Source organism: Saccopteryx leptura, chromosome 2 (assembly GCF_036850995.1).
Source record: "Saccopteryx leptura isolate mSacLep1 chromosome 2, mSacLep1_pri_phased_curated, whole genome shotgun sequence".
Taxonomy (NCBI): Eukaryota; Metazoa; Chordata; class Mammalia; order Chiroptera; family Emballonuridae; genus Saccopteryx; species Saccopteryx leptura.
Genome location: NC_089504.1, coordinates 76,162,553 through 76,181,167, shown reverse-complemented (window position 1 = coordinate 76,181,167; position 18,615 = coordinate 76,162,553). Strand labels below are relative to the sequence as shown.

The window sequence follows — 18,615 nt, the reverse complement described above, 5'->3', positions numbered from 1 at the left end:
GGACCAGAGCCAGAACTCAGAACTCTACAGTGACTGCCAGTTACTGTCACCAGGAAAGAGGGCGAAACCTACCATTGCAACCACAAACATGCTGTAGTTACATCCCAATTGGGGAACTAAAACACTGATCTCTTAAATCAGATTATCAAGCTGGCTACATCCCAATTAAGGATCTGAAAGACTGAACCCTCAAATCAAATTATCAAGCTGGAAAACAGGGTGATTTAATCATGAACATCTTATTAAGGTACTAGACATGATAAATCTGTAACACAAGTTATAGACCATAGAATGAACCCCCAAAGTAGATTACTGTGACTTTGAGTTATTTAAATGCAAAACCCACACTTGAGAACAGAAAAATATATTTATGAATTGAATTGTTACAGTCCTCCATGCAGAGATACTTTTCTAGGATGAATTATTCCAAAGGAGAAAGACAGATGTACACTGAAATTAGTTATTTGGATGTGTTTAAGCTAAAAGCTGTTAAGCACACGTACATGACATTCTGTAGTGTCTTATCTTTAGTTTGTCAAGGTTTTTAAATCCCTCTTGAGCTGGAGTACCATTTTTAGCTTGGCTAGGTCAGAATGACACTGAACAATATGAATGATGACACACAAGACAGCTATATGGACAGAGTTGTCATCAGCAAGCCAGCTGTACTAACACCTGCATGTCTTCTCAGCTGGTCTTCAAAACCAGGATCCAGACACTGAGAATGGAAAGAAGTTCAAAGATCACCAGTAACATTACAGAGTCATTAATGAGTCACTGAAAATTGGGTTTTAGAGGCAGGAGATCATTTTTAGAGTTTTAAAACATGTCAGTTTCACAAATTAAAAAATATTCCATGGTCTTTGTATTTCTTATAAATGCAGTAAAACCTAAAATCAAACATAACTATGTATTATCAAATATTCTGGTTAACCATTTATAAGATAAGATTATAAAATCATATTTGAAGATTTGAAAATGCAGCAACTTCACCAGTCAGATCCTTTTTGACTCTATTCTACTCCATAATCCACTCTAACAATCATATTTCTATTTTTTATAGGCATCAAACTAGCTATCACTTCAAATTCCTTGTTTGCATACCTCTCTTTCCTAGAAACATTTCTAAAATTAAATTTAGGCTTTCTCTTTTAGCTCTTAATTAAGCAAAGTACATATAGATGCTATTTTTAGAAATAAAATAAAGAAACCAAGTTATAAGACCAACTGGACTTATATTGGAATCTAGATATGGCTTTAGTTATGTTTAGAGACTGGGATGGTAAAAGTTTGACTCACTCAACAAATATTCATTAAGTGTCTACTGAGTACCAGGCACTGTGATAGATGCTGAGGATATAAAAATTAAGGAGAGAGAAGTCCATCCTTCTGGGACTTCAAACTCTAGTGGCATAATTAATCTCTCAAAATGCATTTCCTAGCCTCCCATTTATCTATAATGTCGTTTCTCCTGTCAATTGCTATATAACCTCTTTCTTTGCCAGAAAATGTTGTTAATCAATCCCAAACCTTTATGCTTAGCCCTGACATTTTCCCTATAGTTCAGACTCACATATCCTGCTCTTCACTCCACATTACCTTAAACTCAGTAGTTCCAAAACAAGACTCATCATTGTCTCCCTTCTCCTTACTGAAAAAGCAAACTCACTCGCTCCTCTTTTTCTACTCCTAACATCAGTTAATCGCACTGCCCATCCTGGGAATCTTCCTCCCCTGCCCTGCTAACATGCCGTTTTATTAAGTAAGTTTCATATCTTTTCCTCAACACCACCTACCATCATTACCCTGGTTCAAAATTCATCTAGTCTACAGATCCATGGCTCTTAAATGTCCCCTCATTACTCACTGCGTATGTCTACAAATCTGCCCCACAGAACCCAAATTCAATAAGGAAATCTGAGTACATCTTAAACCCTAGTTTATTTCCCATTGACCCATGAAATAGATCCAAGGTTCTTAGAATGGCAACAAAGTTCTCCCATGACCTGGCTTCTACCTGCCACCTTCAGCCTCGTCTCTGGCACTCTCCTCGCAGTTAGTGCGGCATCGAGAATGTCTGGCTATTCACACTTCCATGCACGTGCACACGCTACTCTCTCTGCCAGAATGCCTTTCCCATCTTTCCTCACACTTCAAAGCCCCATCCGGGTATTAATTTTCTCCTAAGAAACCTCCTCAACCCACCCTTGGGTTTTCTAAGTATGCCTCATAGATAAATAACTCCAAATAGATATGGAGTTGCATGCGTATTTACCATGTTATACTGGAGTTATTATTTCTCTACCCTGAGGGAAGGAACTAGGAAATATATATATATGCTGGCACATGATATACACTAAAAAAGCATTTGTAGGCTCAACTACTTATAGTAAATATTGTGTTTTATGATAAATTAGAAGTTTTAAGTAACTTTACTGGAGAAGCAAATCCAAAACAGCTCCAGCAGAAATCCCCATGACTCCTTTCGGCCTGATGCATTAAGAGGTTTACAGATGCAAAGTCTTCTAGATAGTCTTTCAGAGTTTTTTAATTGAGACTTCCTGTTTTATCTTTTAAATAATTTACTTACACTGTATTTAATACCTCTCAATAAAAGTTTAGAGGTAACTTTAAAGTACATAAAACACTATCATCATACATAGAAAACACTTTACTTAATTTCTCCAAACTTGAAGGACTCAAGAAATCCCTAAAAGCCTCAAGAGTCCAGCCATTCTGCTAATTCAACAATAACAAAAACCTGTAATCAAAAATGTTGAGATTCTTCTCTACATTCAAATTTTACCCAAATGTACTTACTTTCACCCCCAACTACATAGACATCTCTCTGCTAAGAACTTGGTGAGTACCCAATAAATACTCAGAGTTAATGTAATTTTCTCACAACTAACTTTAAGGAATCCAGATATTATCCACCTATCCAGTCGTTCATTACCCTACATGAAAATTTTTTCAATATAATGCTTATACCCACACAATACTCTTGAAAGAATACTTTTTTCCCATACAATAGAAATACTTAAGCATGTTTGAAGAGGCTCTTAAATTTTAAAAATTTCAATTCCTGAGAAGTCTATATTAGCAGAAATATTAGAAGCCTGCTGGTAAAGTTATTAGAAACATAAAAAAATATAATATTAGTGAGTGATGTTAACAAAAATGTGGAGTAAGGTGCTCCAAAAGCAGCAAATAAACTGGTAAAATAGATTAGAATCAACTTTTTCAGAACTCTAGAAACTAATTAAAACCTTATAGCAAGCAATCAAAGTTTAATCAGAAAAAACACCTGAATCTCAATAGTTAAGGAAATCTCTTTCAAAACACTAGCTGACCACTAAATAAATCAACAAATCAGAGTTCTATGGCCACACGACAAAAAAATACAGGCTTTACAAAATCCACTAAACAAACACCCACTACAAGAGTATGCAACAACAACAAACACTAGAGATGGTGGAGAATCTTATTTTTAGAATTTCCACATTGTAATATTCAAAATATTCATTTTTCAACAAGAATTATGAAGTATGCAAAGAAATAAAGTATGGCTCCTGCACAAGAAAAATAGAAATCAATAAGAACTATCCCCGAGGAAGCCTAAACATGGAATTTACCACAGATTAATTTTAAATCAATTATTTTAAATAGTCTTAAAACGTTAAAGAAACCCATGTACAAAGAACCAGAGGAAACCATGAGAATGTTTTTTTCCAAAAAGAAAAACTATAAGTAAAGAGATATAAAGTATAAAAGGAAAGAAATAGAAATTTTAGAGTTGACCCTGGCCAGGTGACTCAGCAGTAGAGTGTCAGCCTGGCATATGGAACTCCACGGTTCAATTCCCAGTCAGGGCACACAGGAGAGGCAACCGTCTGCCTCTCCCCCTTCCCTCCTGTCTGTCTCTCTCTCTCTCTCTTTTCCCCTCCTGTAGCTATGGCTTGATTGGTTTGAATGCATTGGTCCTGGGTGCTGAAAATGGCTCCATGGAGCCTCTGATTCAGGTACTAAAATAGCTATGTTGCAAGCAGCCCAGAGGGAGGGTCAGAGCATCAGACCCAGATGGGGTTGCCAGATGGATCCCAGTCAGGAATCACGCAGGAGTCTGTCTCTGTATCTCCCCTCCTCTCACAGGAAGGAAGGAAGGAAGGAAGGAAGGAAGGAAGGAAGGAAGGAAGGAAGGAAGGAAGGAAGGAAGGAAGGAAGGAAGGAAGGAAGGAAGGAAGGAAGGAAGGAAGGAAAGGGGGGGAGGGAGGAAGGGGGAGGGAGAGGAGGGGAGGGGAGGTGAGGGGAGGGGAGGGGAGGGGAGGGGAGGGGAGGGGAGGGGAGGGGAGGGGAGGGGAGGGGAGGGGAGGAAGAGTTAATTAATTTTGGAGTTAATACATTCAAGTGCTGAAAGGGAAAAACAAAACTGTCAACAAAGAATTCTATAACCAACAAAAATATGCTTCAAAAATGAAGGAGAAATGAAGCCACTCCAAGATAAACAATAGCTCAGGGTATAAATTATTATTAGATCTACCTTATAAGAAATGATAAAGGAAATCCTTTAGCCTGAAATTAAAGATAGTAGACAGAAACTCAAATCCACAAGAAAAAACAAAAAATACTAAAATAAAGAACTAAAGGTAACTGCATAAGTAAATATAAAAGTCATTATTAATGTATTTTGTTGTGTAACTCCTCTTTTTCCCTTATATCTTTTAAAAGAAAATTACATAAAACATTAATTATAAACTATGTTGATGGGCATTCAATGTATAAAACTGTAATTTGTGATAATAACATAATTGCAGGATAGAACTATATAGGAGCAAAGTTTCTGTATACTATTGAAATTAAGTTGGTATTAATTCAAACTAGATTGTTGTGAATTAAGTTGCTCATTGTAATCCTCAAGACAACCACTAATAAAATAACTAAAAATATAAAGTAAAATAAAGAAGTATAACAAATGTTATACTAGTAACATACTATTTAACATACAAATAAAGGGAGGAAACTAATACATGAATTGTGAAACAATATAGATACAGTACATAGAGAAAAAAGGCAAAAGTCCTTCCTATCACTAATTACATTAAGTGCAAATTGATTAAACTCTCCAATTAAAAGCTGGAGATTGGCAGAATGGATTTAAAAACATGATTCAGATGAGATCGGGTGCATTCAGGGTGTTACGGCCATAGTAAAGGGTAGATAAATGGTTATGGAAAAAGACTTGACTTAGTATATTGTGGTGAACACACAATACAATATAAAGATGTATTATAAAATTGTATACCTGAAGCCTATATAATCTTATTAATCAGTGTTACTCCAATAAATCCAATAAAATAAATAAATAAAAGCATGATTCAACTACATGCTCTCTACAAGAGACTTTATCTTAGACATACATTGATTGAAAGTAAAGCAACAGAAAAAGATATTCCATGCAAACAGTAACCAAAAAAGAGCTGGAGTGGCTATACTAATATCACAAAAAATAGACTTGAAGACAAAAATTTTTACAAGAGACAAGTAAAGATATATAATTATATAAGGGTCAATCTACCAAGAAGACATAATAATTTCTAGATATGCATGCACCTAAAAACAGAATCCCAAAATACATGAAGCATAAAACTGACAAAATTGAAGGGAGAAATAGTCAAACAGTTGGAGACTTCAAATCTCACTTCATTAGTAGATAAAACAGCTACACAAAAGATAATCAAAGAACTTAAAGACTTGAACAAAACTGCAAATCAAGCAGACATATATAGAATAGTCTACAAAGGACAGCAGAATACAGATCTTTCTTCATTGATTTGAAAGAGAGGGCAGGGGGAAGAAGGGAAGAGGGAGGAGAGAGAGAGAGAGAAGCATCAACTCATTATTCACTTAGTTGTTCCATTAGCTGTGTACTCATTAATTGCTTCTTGTAAGTGCCCTGACCACAACCTCTGGTGTGCCAGGTCAACACTTTATTCACTGAACCACTCTGCCAGAGCTACACATTTGTTTAAAATGCTCCATATCATTCACAGAGATAGACCATATTCTGGACCACAAAATAAACTTTAATAAATGTAAAAGAATCAAAATCAAACAAATTATCTATTAAAACCACACAGAATCACATCAGAACTCAATAGTCAAATAATCTTTGGGAAATGCCCAAATATTTTGGAAATTAAACAATATAATTAATAGGTCAAAGAAGAAATCACAGAGAAATTAGAAAATACTTTGAGACAGAGAAAAACAAAAACACAATATAGCAAAACATATGGGACACAATGAAAATAGAGCTCATATAGAAATATATAGCTGTCAATGCCTACATTAAAAAAAATAAAGCTTTTCACAAATATGGCACCAAAAGTGAAGAAGGAAGTCCTGGCCCCCCCAAAGCCAATGCCAAAGCTTTGAAGGCAAAGAAAGCAATGCTGATAGGCATCCACAGGCACAGAAAAAGAGAAGACCCACATGTCACCCACCTCTGACAGACCAAGACAATGCGGCTCCAAAGGACAGCTCAAAAGTCCTTGGAAGAGCTCCCCCAGAAAAACAATTTTGACCACTATGCTGTCATCAGGTTCTCTCTGACTACAGAGTTAACCATGAAGAACATAGAAAACAATATATTTGTATTCTTTGAGGCTGTTAGGGCCAAAAAGCACCAGATCAAACAGGCTGTGAAAAAGCTCTATGACACTGACATGGCCAAGGTCAACAGCCTGGTTAAGCCTGATAGAAAGAAGAAGGCATATGCTCAACTATGACACTTTGGATTCTGCCAACAAAATTGGGATTATCTAAAATTAAGTCTAGCTGGCTAATTCAAACTACATAAATTTTTCACTGTTTAAAAAAAAAAAGATCTCAAACCAATAACCTAACTGTCCATCTTAGAAGAGTAAAAAAGAAAGTAAACTAAACCCAAAGCAAACAAAAAGGAAAGAAAAAGGAATGGCACAGAGACAAATGAAATAGAGAACAGAAAACCAATAGAGCAGATCAAGAAAACTAACTGTGGTTTCTTGAGAAGATCAACAAAATTGACAAGCCTCAACTAAATTTACCAAGAAAAAAAGATTAATAAATTACTAAAATCATGGCCCTGGCCAGGTGGATCTGTAGATAGTTGTCCTGGTGCACTGAGGTCACAGGTTCAATCCCTGGTCAAGGCACATGCAAGAAGCAAGCAATGAGTGCAAAACTAAATGGAACCAATAAGCAGAATAATGAGTTGATGCTTCTCTCTCTCTCTCTCTCTCTTTTCTCTCGTTCTCTCTCCCTCTCCCTTCCTATCCCACCCTCAAATCAATGCAAAAACTTTTAAGAAAAAAAAAATTACTGCCTGACCAGGCAGTGGTGCAGTGGATAGAGCATCAGACTGGGACACTGAGGACCCAGGTTCAAAACCCCAAGGTCGCCAGCTTGAGTGCAGGCCAATCTGTCCTGAGTGTGGGGTTGCTGCCTTGAGCATGGGATCATAGACATGACCCTATGGTGGCTGGCTTGAGCCCAAAGGTCGCTGGCTTGAAGCAAAGTTACTGGTTTGAGCAAGGGATCAACTCGCTCTGCTATAGCCTGTGGGTCAAGGCACAAATGAGAAAGCATTCAATGAATAACTAAGGTGCTGCAACAAAGACTAGATGCTTCTTATCTCTCTTCCGTCCTATCTGTCTGTCCATCTCTCTCTCTCTCTCTGTCTCTATCGCAAAAAAAAAAAAAAAAAAAAATTACTAACGTCAGAACTAAGTGGTGACATATTACTGACCTTACTGAAAAACAATTTTAAGAAAGTGAACAAATGTACGTCAATAAATTAGCCTAGATTAAATAGAAAAATTCCTAGAAAGAAAAGGAAACTACCAAAACTGACTCAAAAAGAAACATAAAATCTGAATAAATAGGTCAGCTGTGGTAGAGAGTTTAGATGTAACCACAACCATTTTCACTGTACCATGAAAGAACAAAGACCCTCCTCCTTCTGTATTAATCTTAGTTTCTCTAAGACAGCAAACTGCTACCATTGGACAGCCCAAAATGGCCAGAAAAATAACCTTGTGAGCTTTGGCATGTCTTTCTACCAACGTTCTGCACCAAGGTGAGAGCTTCAGAGGAACTCTCTGGTCTACTTCTTTGTAACCCATTCATTCTTACCCAACATTGTAGAAATGAGAATTAGCCCAATAATCAATTAGCCTTTCCTAAATATTTACTTCACGCTTTAAAAGTAATTGATAATTTAAAAACCACTATTTAAATAGAAATTTCCAAAGACAAAAAAGTGATCATTAAATTTAAAGGTAAGAAGCCATTAAGCAAAAGCAAATCTATAGTGGCTATAGTCCAAATCTGTAGACACCTTTCCACATGATACAAAAAACACAAGAGAAACTGTAACTGGAGAACCATATGACTACAATTGTCCTGTTGCAGTCAGTCTATATTATATTTAAAATATATCTTTTGCCATTCACATAAAGAAAAGATAACATATATTTTATTATACTTATATGTGCTGCAGAAGCAAGCACTATAACATGTATTTTGTATTGATGATGTTTTTCTCTGATGTCAATAGCCATTGCCTAGGACAGCTGCTGTCCAACATTTTCTTCCTCTAGCTGGGATGATGAACAAACAATTAGATGTCAAAAGCAACATTAACTATACAAAAGTTATGCCATTTATATAACATAATTGATTTTTCCTATTCAAAGTACCAAAAAAATCTAATCAAAAATGTCTCTTTTCCTACAAATCTAAATTTCAGATTTCTAGCAGATATGGATTTGATGTGACTATAATTAAACTATACTGACTGTCTAAACTTTTTAAGTGAGAGGAGGAGCTATCATAGTTTCAAACAAATATTATTTTAAAAAATAGCTCTCAGAATATTTGGTATTTTTTTCCAAGTGCTTCAGTGATATGAAATAAGGCTAGTCATTTTCAATATATAAAAGAATACAGAGTCCCAGTGTTACCATTACATTAAAATGCATTAAATATTAGTTTGCTAATGTTTATTAAATATTTTCTTAAAAGGGTTAGATTTTAGGGTATTTTAAGTGATTTATAAACTATATTACATAATAAATTTGACTGATAAAATTACTCCAAATATGATTCACTTAGAAATTCCATATAGCTTAAAAGTATTGGGTATTTAGGTTTTAAACAAATTGTCGATTCGACAATAACAGACACACACAAATAATGTTTGACTATTTTTTTTTCCATTGATTTCGGGGGGAAAGGGAGAGGAGAGGGATAAAGAGAGAAAAAGAAAAGCATCAACTCACTGATGCTTCCACTTAGTTCCATCTAGCTGGGCATCCATTGGTTGCTTCCTGTGTGTCCTGTCTGGGTGTCGAACCTGTAACCTCAGTAAGCCAGGTCGACACTATCTATTGAAAAACTGGCCAGGGCCACATTTCTCTATTTTAAATAGTGAAATAGTGAACACATCTTTGAATCTGAAGTGCTAACAAAATATACAGCCAGTTAATACATTAAATTTTTAGTAATATAATCTCTTTATCATATTGCTCATCACTATAAATGAAAAGTCAATTTACCATACAGAAGTAATCAAATTTGAGAATAATATAACATTATTAAGTACGTTAAATTTCCACTTTAAAAACACATTCTTATAAGAACATAAATTAGAGCTTAAAAAACATTACTGCCTAGTTAAGATATATGAGTACTGCCAAATACAATACATTATGTTTCTGTCTATATATACATATGTAGGATAGTAGGTTTAAGAGTGGTGAGAGGTTAGACAGTGTGGTCAAACATTTTATCATTATGAGACATGTAAGAATCTTAATGACCTCTGGCTCATTCAGCAAAGACCACAAATAATTCAAGTATAATTATACAGGTTTGGGAAAACCACTATTTTTGTAGTTTTATCATGTACATGAAGAAAATTCTGAAAAGTTATGCAATATAGCATTATATAATACAAATTTTCAGTCATTTGAAAAGACCTTTTGTTCATTTATATTTAAGGAAAGAATAAAATGAATCCAAGTGCTTTGAACTTAATAAAATATTGACTAAGAGCATGGTATCATAATACAAGTTGAATAATATTTTTTAAAAATTATAGTACCTTATGAAGCATATTTTCTACTGCTCTCATATGATTAGCAACACATTCTTTGTCTCTAGAAAGAAAGAAATATTAGGTGTTAGTAAAACCCAAGCCTTATTACAAGTGTTACACATTTTAGTTTAAGTCACTATTATTGAAATATAATGGTTAGTTATTATTGTACTCCTTCAAAAAGTATAAAATCTAACTATATTCACTAGCGTATTTCCACGTAACTCTTATCTTCAATAATATTGCCTGTCATAGATTAGAGGGGGAAAAAAATCTTAAGTATATCTTCAAAGTTAAAAAAAAAAGTTAAAAAGAAAAAAATCATGATTATTGATTTAAAATGTGTTAAAAAAACTAAACTTTTATTCTTTTGATTTCTAATAAAAATTTTAAAGTATTAGTCATGGGAATATATTATAAATGACCAAACTATGCAAAAAAAATATCTCCTCTGTACAGTCTTTTTGTCCTATAATAACTGCACAAAAACTGTCTGTGACCATGTTTAGAGGTATGCAAAGTTACTATTTTCTTCTATTAGCTTTGCACATTGAATTTAACCTTAAAAAAAGTTTGGATGAAAATGCTCAAGATAAAAATTTAATGTTAAATTAAAAACTGAAAACTGTAAGCAGTGTATTAGGTTTCCAAATTTCAGACAAGCCAAATTCCTGAATTAGCAGCAATGTTTTGATACAATATGAATCTGAACGTTTTCTAATCTTGTTTTCCTTAATCTCAGAATTTTCAGAGCTATAATACATACTAGAAATCACCTTCTCATTTGACCTGAGGAAACTTAAGACTGAACAATGAAAACAAAAGGCTGATTTAGTCAGTTGTATTTTTTTAATGACAATTACACATACCTAATATTGGTGATGAAATGTTATGTGGCTTTAGGATTTTCAAATCAAGTATTGGTGGGTATTCAAACATGCCATATTTTGGTTTGTGTAAATGGATTTTTTTCATCATGTGTGAGCAACTTCCCAAGTCCAGAGGCAAAGCTTGTAGTAGCCTAAGATTGCAGATTCCCTGTCCTATGATTTAGTTTACAGACTACATTGATATTCATGATAAGCATTTAACAAGAAAGTTTGACTCAAAAAATTATTTAAATTAATACATAAATTTTTGTAAGTACAGGAAGCCAGAATTCCAAATTTAGAAAACACTGAGTTTATTAAAATTAGATGTTTCTTTAATCCATAAATAGATTTTCTTTAAGCCATGTTGTTGTACAAAGGTCTGTTTTAAAGTACTTCATGTAATTCAATGTGGGGAACAAATAAAAATGCCCAAGAGAACTGTTCAATTTGAACTTCACAGTGTATGTCAACTTGATTACCTGGTAAAAAAATAAACACTCTCATCACATTTACACAATTGCCCACTATGACACTATATATTTTTTCTAATTAACGTACCTGTATTAGAATACATAGCTACAAAATTAAATGACTTTTCTATGATCAGTATGTTGTTATTGTACTTAAAAAGATGTTATGATACATGTGTTGACTGTATACTAACATTTTTATGGAAATATTACTTGCATTATCAACATACTATAATATATGCAGAGCATAATTTGGAGGGAAGTGGGGCAGAAGGTGATATGGAATATGTGATAGAAGAAACTATGCAAAACTTTTAAATAAAGAGACTTACATTTCATATTAATGAAAAATAGTTTCTTACATGTAACAGTACAACAGAGCTCAAAATATACCTAATTAGAGGTTATATGGACACTTACACTTCTCTGAAGTTTCTCAATAAAATATACATTTAGAATGTTAAGAGTTCTCTTTTTTGAGGATATATCAGAGAATTTCAAAGAGAGACAGCTGTACTTTTGTTTTCTAACACTGTATTATCCAGGGCTAAAACCCGGAGCATGAAAGTAAGAATTGATCTTTCGTCTGTTTTAAGTGATCTCCCCAAGGTCCGAATGCTCACTTGGCTGCCATGCGGAGGGCACTCTCCGCATCGTGGATGTTCTCCTCCAGTCGACGCTTGTCCTGCTCCAGCTGGGTAAGATGTCTATTGAGCTGACGCAGAGATTGATCTTTCCTTCTCAGCTCCATCTTTGCCTCGGAGAGACTCTGCAAGCAGACAGAAAACAGAGTTACTTGTCAGCCCTGATAATTAACTTCAATTTATGCCATAGGCTATTAAACAAAGAAGAATACAGACTGACTGAGAAGTAGACTTGGGTCATTGCACATCAAGGTTTAACAAATTTTCTGCAAAAAATTTTACATACTAACTAATTAGAAATGATAGAACCGATAAGATTTTGAAAAATATTTAGCTACAAAACACAACTCTATTTTATTTTTTAAAATACTGCAAGACAAATACATTCTTACTAAAAATATCTGCTTATAAAAACCTCCAGTTGCATTTTCTTTTAATGATGAAAAAAAATTTTTAGGGTGGGGAGGAAGCACATGAAATTAGGGTCTATTTAAAACCAGAACTATCTTATGTCCAAAGTGCATATATGATTGAGAGGAAGGTGGATTATGATACCTTTAAGAGAATAGGGGCCCAAGATTTAAAATACCACTTCTGTCTTTACAAATATATCTATGACAGCTGCTATAGACATGTCAGTGGACTCCAAAATAAAATTCACTTATTTCCTATAAATAACTTTCATGTTTAGGACAGCAACACAGTGTGATCAACATATTACAACAGAAGAAAGTATAAATAATACTTGCGTTTGGAATTATTTATATTCTATAAATATTTTCCTAGTCACAGAAGTATAAAATCTGTTGATTGATATTTGCTATTTGCTTTAATCTGAAATATTCTCTTAGCATAAAATTTTCAGGATGCAAATATACAACTTTATCTTGCTTTTAGGGCTAAAAGTTTTAGAATCAAAAACTCACAATTTAAAGGAGAATTTTCTAGACCTCATTTAAAATTCTAGGATGTAAAAGAGTATAGGGATCAGAGTATCATTTAGCACTAAAAATCTGCTCATTCCTTAGCCTGTTAAATTTCTAAAATATGAGTTTATCAGTTTTTCATTTAAATTTGTTAGTGAACTGAATAAATGATTGAATATACACAATATTTTTTCTTCCTGCTCAGAGTTTAGCCACACATTAAATGTCCACAACTATGCACCAAATGTCCAGTAAAGAAAACCAAAAATGCAACAATCTCATATTTTAAACTATTCTAACAGCATTTCTTTAATGCAATCACAATACAAGGTATAAAAACCCAAGCTGCCTGCACGGAGCTAAACAAATCCACTCTCAATGTTAGTAAAAGAAAGCAATCATCACTTAAATCAGGTATTTTTAAATTTTTAATTCTTAAATTCAGTATTTCACACTTCAAATAGTCAAGTTGTTAACAAACAAATGTAAGTCAAAAAAATTTTTTAAAGAAAAATGTGATTACTTATTAGATATTATATTTTATTTTGTATCTTTACTTAATAGATCTTTAAGAACATACCACTATAGGAATAGTCAGATTCAAGCCAACTTCAAAAAGATGACAAGAAATAGATTTTAAAGCCAGTATTTCTGACATGTTTCAGGTAATAAAAAAAGATGCTATTTTTCAGGTATAAAGATAAAACTAATGATCCACCACCAGTTAGTTGCACATGAAGCTTGAATTCTTTTTCCAACAGAAATAATAAATTTATGCCAATCCATTCAAATTCTCTTGCTCAGTAATTCTTATGACTAGAGGTGTATATTTGTGAGGGGTATTCACGATATTGTCTCTAACTTTGTACAGATGGAAGCTCACTGTTCCAATTTGAATGAATCCATGACCTAAGAATCATTATAAAATCACACTTGACTTTTCAACAATTCTATGATACCCTTTTAATAAGATAAAATTCATAGAATTAAAGTTTCTATTATATATGTCTAAATCTCCTTTCATTTTCATCTCTCAGGGGCAATTGTAGGGAGTCACCAATCTCTCCTAAATCTTGCACTATTTCAGAGGTATAGCTGAAGAGCCTATTCTAAAACTGAAACTACAGAAAATGAACAAAAAGTAGTATAAGTAAAGTGATATAGATCATACTTCCTTAGTGTAAAAATGAAAATACAAAAGTTTTTTTAAGTTATTATATTTATGTAGCTTACACAAAGGAATTCTCCTTTTAAAGAGCTCAGGGACATCACAATGGTAGCTACACACATCAATGGGCCCATGGAGATGTACGTAAAACTCCAAGACATACAAAGTGATTCAATACGTCTTTTCTCTAACATTCACCTTTTCATTTTTATGACAAAGTAGTTATCTTTTAAAATCCTAACACTAAGCATTCAAGAAAAAACTATATATAAATATGTGTATATATAATATGTATCATATATATATACCTATATCATATATATTATATCTTTTATATATATATATACATAATTTTAGGTTTAGTTTTTCTTTTCTCCTGTTCAGATTTATCTAATTAAAATCCATGATAAACTTCATGGACTCTAATATTTCCAAATGAATGATGGAAACCAAGGGTGTGCCTCTAGGCAGCAAGGCAACAATGATAAGCAGCAGGTTAGCCACTAATTTCTCAACCAGGGTAGATTGTGAAAGTGTGATGTTCTGATATCCAAGAAACTGTTCAGGAGAGAATAGGATAAATCAAGTTTAATAACTCGGCTCCTAATTGTTCCCCCAATGCTCAACTCTAATTACTTGGAGAACTCTCCTGACTGTCACCTGATATTAAGTTGTTGGAGGCTGAGCCTGGAACAGCGAGATAATCAATAAACATTTAGTGGGGAGAAGAATGAAGATCCTGTTAAGCAGTGGGAACCTGCAGCACCCAAAGCCCTTCTGCTCATGAGAAAACCTATGGGACAGCCATAGTGATTGCAAAGCAATAATCCAAAGCACTGTTTTCAGGCCTTGAGGCCTTTAGGCAACAGTACATTTGAGGAAAAAAGGTTAACACGGTCACCCTAATTACAGCCCACTTTCACATACTTCATATAGAAGCGAAGACAAGCCAATTAGGTAGAAAGGAAGATAAGGGAAGTTTTATTTGTATACTAATTAAACCCCTGATGAAATTAAAGGAAAAACATACAGCTCTGTAATTGTGTCTGAGAAAGGTCACTTCAGGTTCAGTTATCAGAACAGCACAGCCTTGAGATATTTCACTTAATCCACAATACAGCCCTCATTTTATACTCAGGTCTTAATATTTACCCAAAAAAATTCAAAGCCTGATATTGCATTTATCTTTAAGCTGCGTTTTGAACAATTTTTAGCTGTTAGAAAGTTAATGCAAATATGATAAGAGTTTTTTGAAAAGACAGAGAAATAGTTTAGCTACAGAAAAACCAATGCCACAAGATTATTTATAAAGATTCCGAGTTTTCATTTTATATCCAAAATATTTTAAAGCAAATTTTTATAACAAAATCCTAAACTATTTCAAAAACTATTCTGCAAGATATTTATTGTATTTCTTTTCAGATAATCATGTTATTGCTCACCTTCATCTATACCTCTCATAGTCCAGGGAGAAAAAGTCAAAGCTTTCATTAAATTCATTTTATAAGATGTTTTTACATCTGGTTGTTTTCCTAAGATGGTCATGAAAAGCCATTTACTACTAATGAAAGCTGGCAGGAAACGTAGGGTACCAAGGAAGTATAGTCATGCGCTGCCTAACGACAGGAATACCTTCTGGGAAATGTGTCATAGGTGACATTGTTGTTACTGAACATTATAAAGTATACTTACACAAACCTAGATGGTAAAGCCTACTACACACATAGGCTATATGGCATAGCCAACTGCTCCTAGGCTACAAGCCTATACAGAATGTCACTGTACTACAATTATAACACAATAGTAAGTATGTGTGTATCTAAATACATCTAAGCATAGAAAAAGTACAGTAAAAAATGCTGTTATAAAATATACACCTGGACAGGGCAATTACCATGAATGGAATTTGCAGGATAGGAAGGTGCTCTGGGGCCATCAGTGAATGAGGGATAGCAGCCTAGGACATTGCTGTACATTACTGTAGACCTTATATACACTGTACATTTAGGCTATGTTAAATTCATAAAACCACACGAAATTAAACCAACACAAGGGAAAATAATGCAATTAAGAGACACAGTAAACACTAGATATGTGGCTGCGGACAGGGTAACACAGCATAATGTTTAACAGCAAACTTTTTTATAAGTAGAGATAGTATACTCTAAAATAACAATAAAAAGTGACAGTATGTATAGTTATACATACCAGTAACAGTCATTTATTAACACTATCAAGTACTGTGTATTGTATGTGCTAAACGTTTACACGACTGGCAGCACAGGTTTGTTTACACTGGCATCACTACAAATATGAGTCAAGTGCTGCGCTACATCATGACGGCTACGACACTGCTAAGCGACAGAAATTCTCCAGCTCTATTATGATCTCATGGGACCACCATCGTACATGCAAGTCCATTGTTGACTGAAATGTTATGTGGCTCATGACTGTACTTAAATATAGGGAAAGCTTAGAGAGAGAATGCGTGGTAAATGTGAATGTTTAAAGACCCACACATTTTTAAGTGTCTTTTTTTTCTTATCTTTGCATTGCATTGTTACTGAACAAAAACACAAATTATTTTTAAGTCACATATTTCATATTTCTAAAGCTTCAAATGTGTATTAAAGCTAATTTTTTAAATAAATTATAAATAAAACCTGAATTTTCTTAGTTTGCACCTATGAATACATTTGTGCAGTGGAAAATTTTTTAAATAATAGCTTTATTGAGATACAATTCACATACCACATAACTAACCCATTTTAACTCTACAATTCAGTAGATTTTAATGTGCAACCACCACAAGTGCAGATCTTTTTTCAAGGGTTTTTTAAAAAAGCAAAATTAATCAAAACAACATGACTACCTAAATAAAGTATGTCTCATTTCAGCAAACCCTAATTTTAAACTATTCAATATGTAAATATCCACAGTTCATAATTTTGTTTTGTAATAGTTTCAGAAATATAAACTTATAAATTCACCAAAACAGAATATTTAATTAATACATATAGTATAGTACGAAAGTTAAAGTCATCTGAAAACTGTGCACAATTTTCCAATTAATATTTCTGGATGTTAAGGGAATAGTCCAACACAGTTTTGTCTCATAAGGGTACAGTATAGCAGTGCTTTAGACCATTAGGCCAGCTAGGAAGACCGAGCCCCAGGGGATATTGCTTGTATAGATTTTTCTCTTGTCTAATGGGAAATATCTATGGATCCACATTCCTACAGACTAAAAGCTAATGGCTTATTCAATTTGGTATAAAAGTTAGTCATACAAAATGAAAGGCAAGACAACACATGTGTTATAAAGAACTAAGCTACATTTCCTAGGGGAAAAAACATCTATAACATTTTTTTTTAATTTACTGCTCTGTGACTATAAGTTTTGAATGAACATTTCTAGATTGTGATAAACTGGGTAAAACATCTCAGGACACTAAAACTAATGTTTGAAAAGGAAATATCACTGTTTTCAGACTTACTATTATAATGCGACAACTAGAAATTATACTAATTAAGAATTGAGTAGCTGCTATGTGAATCAAAGTATGCAGGTTATCACAGAAAATATAAAATTAAAATGATAATTAGTATACAAGTCAGGGATGAAACTAATGTATAACACAGCTTACAGCAAAGCTTCAGCTTACAGCAAAGCTTTAAAATGTGAGCAATAAGCAACTAGAGAATTTACAATATATATACAATATTAAAAGATGCTGCCTGACCAGGTTGGTGGCACAGTGGAGAGAGAGTCAGACTGGGACACAAAGGACCCAGGTTTAAAGCACCAATGTCACTGGCTTGAGCACGGCCTCATCTGGATTGAACATGGGATCATAGGCATGACCCCATGGTCACTGGCTTCAGCCCAAAGGTAGCTGGCTTGAAGCTCAAGGTCACTGGCTTGAGAAAGGGGTCACTGGCTTGGCTGTAGTCCCCCCAGTCAAGGCACAGATGAGAAAGCAACCAATGAACAACTAAGTTGCCACAACAAAGAACTGATGCTTCTCATCTCTCTCCTTCCTGTCAATCCCTATCTGTCCTCCTCTCTCTGTCTCTCTCGCTAAAAAGAAAAGATGCTAAAACTAATACAGGAATAGATTTCAGTCTTGGCATTCTATATTTTGTATGGATCATTTGAATTAAAATTCTGCAATTTTAAGTTATTTTCCTTAGGGACACTATCTTTTATTATTTTCTAATAATAATCCTATGCAGAAGGTTGGTGACATTTATAAACTGAAGTTAAAGATCAAATAACATACCCACTTTTGGGATCAAATAAATAAATGACAATACTAATTAGAACTCATATTCTAACTGGTAAGACAATAGATAAATTGTGAAATGCTAAATAAATTTACTATACATACATA

The 18,615-nt window shown here is 33.8% G+C and overlaps 1 protein-coding gene across 1 annotated transcript in view; it reads right to left on the bottom strand.

The window, feature by feature from the left end:
* The window catches only part of CCDC171 (coiled-coil domain containing 171), a 395,587-nt gene that overhangs the window by 119,388 nt on the left and 257,584 nt on the right, over window positions 1-18,615 (bottom strand). Inside the window, exons 22-23 of the mRNA XM_066368208.1 lie at window positions 12,107-12,252; window positions 10,148-10,202 (exon numbers count right to left, since the gene is read on the bottom strand). Of these exons, the coding sequence (XP_066224305.1) occupies window positions 10,148-10,202; window positions 12,107-12,252 (201 nt within the window). The remainder of the gene's footprint in view (window positions 1-10,147; window positions 10,203-12,106; window positions 12,253-18,615) is intronic.